Source organism: Theropithecus gelada, chromosome 3 (assembly GCF_003255815.1).
Source record: "Theropithecus gelada isolate Dixy chromosome 3, Tgel_1.0, whole genome shotgun sequence".
NCBI classification, from domain to species: domain Eukaryota; kingdom Metazoa; phylum Chordata; class Mammalia; order Primates; family Cercopithecidae; genus Theropithecus; species Theropithecus gelada.
This window is the reverse complement of record NC_037670.1, coordinates 32,395,679-32,404,405: the sequence shown is the minus strand read 5'-3', so window position 1 is coordinate 32,404,405 and position 8,727 is coordinate 32,395,679. Positions and strand designations below refer to the sequence as shown.

The following is an 8,727-nucleotide window of genomic DNA, read 5'->3' as shown; positions in this document are numbered from 1 at the left end:
TTGTTTATTAAAGTTACACATTTTTGAACAATAGTTTATATGACTCTTAGAGTCATATAATATATCTAACAGTCTCTTACAATTCTGATACCTTGAAAATCTCAAATGCAGATGTGCACTGGTGAAATAACTGAGATAGGAAGCAAGGATGTGAGGAGGGCTGGCCATTCTCCACCGATTTTCTATACTTACTCTGGGAAAACAGTAAATCAAGTCCAAGTTTAGCTCCACCAGAATATGACCATATATTGGACTTGGGTCTTTAAGCAGTGCTTTGCTTTACAAGACTGTAAACATTTTGCCAAGGGTATTTTTTGTTGCTTTGTTTTCTGTTTTGCTTTGTCGTGAGGTTTATAAGCAACGTTTTTGATAAAGCATTTTCTCAACTTGATTTGTTCACTATTCTTCCAAAAACGTTGTGGGATAAATGAAAGAATGAATTTTGCCCGCCTCAACATGTAGTGCACATCTCATGTGGAATATGCACTCAAAATGGCTTTCAGGTTTTAAAGGAATATTCAACTCAATATTTGCCGTGGTTGTTTTCTCCTTTATCAAAATTCATTCCACCTTTATTTTCGTTCTGAAAAAGAAAACTGGACAATTTTTAAATTCTCAATAAGTAGTTGTTGAAGACAAGCAATAACAAGTAAGTCTAACTAGTTTAAGAATCTCATTAATTCTTGGGTAAGCCCGCCAGATTTTCTAACCCTCATGAAAGGCTAATGTACATTGCTGTTTCTGATGCCTATAACCATCTCCAAGAGAAATATCATCCATTAGATTTTACAAATTAAAGGCAATTTTTATTATTTTTTACAAACAAAATATTATTTAATAAAATACGTCCTGCTTTACTTATGTATTTTCAAACAACAAAATAATAAGATATATCTCATTGATACACAAATACACATATATCGATACATGCACATATATCATCATAGAATGCTGTGAAATATATGAACCAAAACAATCAAAGACTTCTGCTTTTTTCCTAATTAAAAAGTAGAACAATTACAGTATCTTTTGGATAGCGATTAACTTTGGAAATTGAGAAATGCTTATTTTTCTGATTTTTTCACTTAATTCAGTGGACTTGCACAATTAGTTCTCTGTTATGCTATTTTTGGGAGATTTTTCCAGGAAGATCATGAGTTAATTGTGAAACTCAGATCCTGTGTTGATGTGTGAAATAATGAAAATAAAGTTTTCTAGTGGCTGGGTGATTAACTTTTATTTGAGAGATAAAGACATTTTTCTATAAATTCAAAACATGTTTCTTTAACCCAGATAAAAATATTACATAAAAAATAAGATGTAATAAAATTTGATAATGCATTTGAATAAAAGTATAATACACAATGTTTTTCAATATAATCATATTGATGGGTGTTTTTATTTTTAGCTCTATAAGGCATGTCCATTGACTTTGAAACTATTAACCTGAATGAATAAGTGCAAAATAATGGAACCACATAACTCTACCTTGCCTTTCTACGTATTGTGATCCTATAACATCCAGATTGAACTGACTAGAAGAATAGCTGATATCACATGGCTAAGCAAATTTAACTTTGTGACTTTCAAATGAAAACTTTAATCCCTTGAAATAGATATACCCATACAGATAAATATAGGTATACTTATACATATGTATATATACTTATAGATATGCATATAGATGTGGTTACAGTTGAAATCTAGATGAAGGTAACATTGAAATCAAGAGGTTCAATTCTCTAAATCAGAACAATAAAATATTATAGAAAAGTGATTATAAGAAACCATTTTCATTTCCCCCATAAATTCAGTCATGTTTATGGAAACTGAGCAGAACATTCAAGATAGCCTCTTTGGGTTCATGAAGGGAGAAAATATACTGGGAATAAAGGCTTCATGGTGGCATCTGCATTCAGAAGACCTTGGCAATAACCCTGATCCTGACTCTGCCACTAGAGCTAGTGTAAGTTTCCTGAGTGTTTTTGCTGCTGTCATTGTTGTTTAACCTACAAGATGAAATGAATGTAACTGCTACCATTTAATGTCTGTTCTAGTAGAGCAACTTTTAATGCAACTGTGTGACTCAATCAGACACATTTAACAAGTTTTGACATTTAAACAAAATATCTTGATTTTATGTTGTTTGTTGAATATATCCTTTGATTTTAGAAAAAAGCTGATATTCATTTATATCTTTTAAAAATTTCATCAACAAAATGCCCACTTCTTCCTATTTTTATCAGGGGAGTGGTTTAACTGAAATTCAGGTTTGTAAGAAAACTCTTTGGATCAAAGTGTTCTTGTCATCAGCTTAAGCTAAAAAATAAATTAGTTCACATTAAAGTCTTATTTCTTTCCCTTGTTAAGTTGCAAAATTTTCAATATAATGGTGATGGTGAAGAAGAATGCTGTATCATACCATGAGGATTAAGTAAGATAATAGAAAAGCCAGTTGAAAAAAAAATCTAAAATGTTTTGAGTTAAATATGTTAAACCAATATGAAAAAAATTCTACACTAATTTAATAGTTACATCAATTGTTCAATGAAAATGTCAAATAAATTAATGGGCAGAAGAGTATGATAGGGTGAGGTTATACCAAATACAATAATTTGGAAAGATAATATACTTTCATAATTAACCTAGAAATATGGTTTGATCTGTCACCATTTGCTTGCTCTTACAATAAAAGAAAGAAATTTTGAACGGATAGAAAGATTCATTACACATTCGCAGTGAGTTGACAAATGTGACCTGAATTAAATAAAACATATATGCTTGATATATAAATATAAAGACATGTTAAGTAGGTATTGCTTTTTGTTGTTGACTTAAATCTGAATACTATCTAAATAAAAGCAAAACGTTGAAAAATGTGAGATTACTAACCACTCTGAAGTTCTATTTTTCATTTCAATCTAGAATTATTATTCTTTGGAGCTATTGATGTATTTATCTATCTGCATGCATGTTTATGAGGTATATGAAAATCATAGATTCTCAGTCAGGGAGATAGCGTCTCTGAATGACATCATCACTAACATATAATTGAGTTTCATGAACAAAACGGAACCACATTGTGTTTTGAAATTAGAATGTTTTATTGGAAGATAAATAGATAATTCAACCAGTTATAAAAGCAAAAGTAGAGAATACCAGGATTATGATAGAGATATGGGTGCACATAGAAAAGACTGCCTGAAATTCTGAGATGTTAAATTCTTTTGTGCAAATAGCTCCAGCATGATCTTGGTTGTCCAATGATTGAAGTCAGCTTTGGGAAAGTCCTCTTATAATTTCAGATATTGTGTTGCTGGGGCAGTAGTTTAATAGAATCCAGAGAATCCATATCCTCCATAGTATGATGGGCGGTAGCAGCCATATCCGTAGCCTCCAAAGCCAGAACCATATCCATAGCCTCCAAAGCCAGAGTCACATCCATAGCCTCCAAAGCCAGAGCCGTATCTGTAGCCTCCATAGCCACAGCCATAGCCCAGTCTGCGGAAGCCGCCACATCCACATCCATAGCCATAGCCCAGGCCACCGAAGCCTCCGTAGCCATAGCCCAGGCCTCCGTAGTAGCTGCCGTAGTAGCTCATGGTGTCAGTGGTAGTGAGTTTGGTTTGCTGCTCAAGGCAAGGTCCTGAGTGTGAATGTTGACATCTGCGCAGGCATGCTTATATACCCTGACAGATCACGTGACAAAACACTTCCTGCCTATTTTAGTGTAATTCTATATGTTACACTTACCTGACCCAATCCTGACATCTGAAGAGGCCCTCAAACTCATTAAAGTGTTTGAGCTTGCATTGCATTGCTGTCTTGTCATGCTGTCCCTTTAACATATTGCGTCACTTTTATGAATAGAAATTGCTGTAGGTTCAAAGTCTGTACATACCAGACTTTAAATAGACTTCTTTGTAGGCATGTTGCATTACACAGTTGGTAATGCTACATTTTGAAATTAAGTATTGCTTCATCTCTGGCTTTCCTGGAATTGTTTTGCTTCATTTGTGATTGCATAACAGACTTTGGTTAAATTCAATGCTCTGAAATTTATCATATTCTTCCAGAGTTATCTTATACCTTAGGTGAGGTCCCTTTTTAAAGAGATGCAAACGTTTGAAAGACTGGAGCCATCTGCTCACCTGCTATGCCTAACAGTAAAGAACTTCATGGGGTTAAAAAAGTTAAAGCCACCATTCTTCTATTATTCTAGAACATTGGCCATCATAATCAATATTCTCCTTTTTTTTTTTGTTTTACTAGTTGAAAAAATAAAAACCATTTAGATTTAACAACGTAACAGAATATAGCTCAAACATTAAAGTCAAATCACAGTAATAAAAAATCTATTTCCTAAGCAGCTTTACAAACTGTTCAAAATTTTTTTCACACCCTGACTCCCTTACTGCCATATTAGACATCCAAGGTGCTACCAAAAATACAGATTGTATGGCTCGCCTCTCTTACAAACACCATTCATTCCTTTTTCCTGATCCACACAATTATCCTCTTTTCTTTTTTTTTTTTTTTGAGACGGAGTCTCGCTCTGTCGCCCAGGCTGGAGTGCAGTGGCGCGATCTCCACTCACTGCAAGCTCCGCCTCCCGGGTTCACGCCATTCTCCTGCCTCAGCCTCCCGAGTAGCTGGGACTACAGGCGCCCACCACCACGCCCGGCTAATTTTTGTATTTTTAGTAGAGATGGGGTTTCACCGTGTTAGTCAGGATGGCCTCGATCTCCTGATCGTGATCCACCCGTCTCGGCCTCCCAAAGTGCTGTGATTACAGGCATGAGCCACTGTGCCCGGCCAATTATCCTCTTTTCAGTATATTCTTTCAGTTCCCATTAGCGTCTGGGACTAGGTGAGATGGTGAAATATATGGAATTCTCTTTGCCTCCCATCAATTTTCATTTAGTACTTACTTAAATTCATATCTATATCTATATCTATATAGATAGATATATGTATATAAAGATATATATATAATCTTCAAATTTTGATAATATTTTTGCCTTTATATTACCTTTACCTATTGTGTGTTCCTTTTTTTCCTAAAGGAAAATAGCTAACTAATCTTTATTAAGATGTTAAGCATTTATTAAAGTGTTAGATGTTAAAAATAGATGCCATTGCCCAAGACCCTGGGAAATTCAGTAAGAGACTGTTAGCATTGTGAATGTCTTAATTATCCCCCAAAATATGTATAATGTAAAAAGACAGGATGAAGAAAATAATAAAGACAAAGAGTACCTCAGCTGACTCTAAGAATTTAGTCACCTAGACCCAAGGATGACCCCAAACCCCACCCACATATGCCCTTAACTTTAAGCTTAAATATATAATTTCTTGTTAAACTTGTATTACTTTGAATATACTGTTCAACTTTTGATGAGTTTATAAGCAATTTTCAAATTATGCATTTCTCCAGATAGATTTGCTGGCTGCAGTTCAATGACCAGCATGCAATAGAAACTCAATATATAAATATTGAATAGATGAATGAATTCTAAAGTTCTTACAGGTAAAAATCTTACATCTCATAGAAATGAACAATACTATGAATGTATCCAACAATAAGAATTTAAAAGAGAAATTAGCTCAAATAGCTTTCTTTCTTTAGAGGAACAAATAAGCTATCATTTCATTTGCTTTTTGTTGCTGTTGTTTAAGGCATATTTAAAAATACTTAAATCTTAAGTGCACAAGTTGGTGATATTTTTCTTATATTTATAGACCACCTATAACAAGCACACTCTAATTCCCAAAATCTGTCCCTTGACTCTAGCAGTCAATATTATTCCGTGTAGAGTAACTGTTAACATCCTGCATAAGGCTTTCTTGTTCTGTACTTCACTTAGGTGGTCTCATATAGCATACTGAAACTTTCCATTTCCATCCCCAATTGGTCTGTGTATCACTGTCTATTAGGTAGATCTCTGTCATATGTAACGTGAATTTTGTCGTTTTAATTTTTGAAAAGTAGTCTACTACATGAATAGAGCACAACTGGTTTATGATTCTACTCTGGTAGGCCTATATTTGAGGAGTTTAGTGGTTTCAGTTTTGGTTTGTTTGTTTGTTTTTTTATTGCTACAGTGAATAAAGAAAGCTGTTATGTACCTTTTTATAAATATTCTTTTTTTCTTTTTTTTTTTAATGGAGTCTCACTCTATCATGCAGACTGGAGTGCAGTGGCACTATCTTGGCTCACTGCAACCTCTGTCTCCCAGGTTCAAGTGATTATCCTGCCTCTGCCTCCCAAATAACTGGGACTACAGGCATGCATCACCATGCCCAAATAAAAAATAATTTTGTATTTTTAGTAGAACAGGGTTTCGCCATATTGGCCAGGCTGGTCTCAAACTCCTTACCTCAAGTGATCCGCCTGCCTCAGCCTCAGCCTCCCAAAGTGCTGGGATTACAGGAGTGAGCCACCATACCCAGCTAAGATCCTTATTTTTAGACCTAGACTTTCCTATACCTTTGTTACAGCTGGGATAGGAATTACTAATTTGTATCATATCTATACTTATTTTATACATTATATATAATTATATATTATCATAAATAACAGTTATATATTATATAATATATAGTTAGCTTCCATAGATTCTACCAATCTCAAGATACAGTTATTACGTTTACCAGTTGTTAAATTTACTGTAACAACAGGGATGTATGAGAGTTCCAGTTGCTTCACATCCTTACCTCCACTGATCACTTGCAAACTCTTTAAAAAATTGACTACTCTTGTGAATACATAATGATACCTTATCATTGTTTTAATATGGTTTTATTGATTAATAACAATGTTCAACATCTTTACATATGCTTATAGGCCATTTAGATATTTTTTTGAAGTACCTGTTGAAGTATTTTGTTCACTTTTAATTGAGCTAGTAATATTTTATTATTGATTCTCAGGTGATCTTTACATATTTGGGTATGGGTGTTTTTTCAGATTTATGTATTAAAAATATTTTCATCCAGTATATAGATTTTTTCACCTTAAAATGGTGTCTCTACATAAATAAAATGCAATAATGTAATAAATTCTCACTTTAAAATCTTTTTGTTTTATGTTTAATGTTTTTGGTACTAATTTTAAAAATTTTGACTACTCACATTGTTATTTAAAACTTTTCTCTGTTTTCTTTAAAGCTTGTTCTATTTTTGTGATTATTTTTAAAGGCAGTTGACGATTTGAATATTACAGTTTTTATTAACTCAGGCTAAAGCAACATAATCGCAAATAAATCAAACAGGTTTCAGATACCGCCAATTTAAGTCTACCAAATATGCATCTGTTTTGGGGCTTAAGGTCTTGTTATAATGTGTTCTTCCTAAGATAAGCAAAGCTCTTCCCTGAAAGTAAAGATATTCTGGAATATTTTTTTAAATCCTTCAGCAATCCATAAAATCAATAAATTCAAGTTCTAATAATTTGATCATACTACATTGTACTAGAAGTATCAAACGCTTTTTCCAAGTAGTTAAATTGATTGTTATACTTATTCATAGCTACAGAAGGCCTTTACCTGTATTGTGGGAAAATGCCACTAACGATTAGGAAAATGAAAGAGCTATTGTCATATTCTGTCAAACTAAGTAGTGTAGCCCTCCAATGGAATCAGTTGACCCAGTCAATGGAAAGTGTATGTACTCTGACTAGACTGACTGAAAGTGTGGGTATTACTAGCTGGCTGTATAAACCTATTCTTATGTTTAGTAAACAAGTCTGAGTCTTTCTAATTCTTCTTACTTTTTTATACCATTTGAATTTATCATTAATTACTGATTACTTTTATTTAGATCTAGATATGCTAAAAATTAAGAGGTTCCAGATTCACCAAAATCTTAAATAAAAAGAGGCATATAGTGTGAAAAGTAGACTAGTCTTCAAAACTCAGCTGTGATTGTTACACGAACATCTGACCAGAATTTTAAGATTATTGGGAAGCACTCAAGAAAAGAAATAGGCAATGGAATGGAGAGTCAGCATTTAAACAAATAGATAAATAAATAAACAGAGGCCATGTGTGCCATTTCAAATTGAGACAATTTATTGCAAAGGGAACCAAGCAATTCCACAATTAGTAAAGTACAGATAATGGATGCCAGTAGACATGATATAGACAATTATAACATAATAAATATTCCTAACATCTTAGATGCTAAATGATTTTTTTAAATCTCAGATTGATACAGTGTGCCCTTGTTTGACTCAATATTTGGTTAATTTGAATGATCTTCTTATGACCTCTGATACTGAGTCCTCAGGGTAGGATTTCAGTAGAACTGAGAGAATCCATATCCTCCATAGCATGATGGGCGGCAGCTGCGGTATCCATAGCCTCCGAAGCCAGAGCCATATCCGTAGCCTCCATAGCCACAGCCATAACCCAGTCTGCGGAAGCCGCCACATCCACAGCCGTAGCCATAGCCCAGGTCATCGAAGCCTCCATAGCCGTAGCCTAGGCCTCCGTAGTAGTTGCCGTAGTAGTTCATGGTGTCAGGAGTGGTGAGTTGGTTTGCTGCTCAAGGCAAGATCCTGAGTGTGAATGGCAGCATGTGTCGAGGGAGGCTTATATACCCTGGTCAGAGCATGTGGTGAGTCACATGCGTACCTGTTTGTGTGTGTGTGTGTGTGTGTGTGTGTGTTTTCAATTAATTACTTAACAGAAGTCATTCATTGTTCCCTGGCACAAGGAGAGGCCC

The 8,727-nt window shown here is 34.3% G+C and overlaps 1 protein-coding gene and 1 pseudogene across 2 annotated transcripts; both read right to left on the bottom strand.

The window, feature by feature from the left end:
• Positions 1–3,329: 3,329 nt before the first annotated feature.
• LOC112621357 (keratin-associated protein 19-3) lies at positions 3,330–3,602 on the bottom strand. Of its 2 annotated transcripts, none has more exons than XM_025380748.1 (2): positions 3,476–3,602; positions 3,330–3,394 (listed from the first exon to the last, which is right to left on the bottom strand). In XM_025380748.1, the coding sequence occupies exons 1-2, from the start codon at positions 3,600–3,602 to the stop codon at positions 3,330–3,332; spliced, it is 192 nt and encodes a 63-aa protein (XP_025236533.1). The 2 variants fall into 2 exon arrangements, with proteins under 2 accessions (XP_025236533.1, XP_025236534.1); XM_025380749.1 differs by having other exon boundaries at positions 3,330–3,421; positions 3,512–3,602.
• A 4,631-nt stretch (positions 3,603–8,233) lies between these two features.
• Positions 8,234–8,517, bottom strand: LOC112620040 (annotated as a pseudogene).
• Positions 8,518–8,727: the final 210 nt, after the last annotated feature.

Excerpts from the sequence above, each read along its gene's own strand:
- LOC112621357 (XM_025380748.1), bottom strand. The coding sequence starts at position 3,602 with ATGAGCTACTACGGCAGCTACTACGGAGGCCTGGGCTATGGCTACGGA. Across the intron at positions 3,395-3,475 it reads CTATGGCTGTGGCTATGGAG|GCTACGGATATGGCTGCTAC; the intron begins GCTACAGATACG and ends CTGGCTTTGGAG.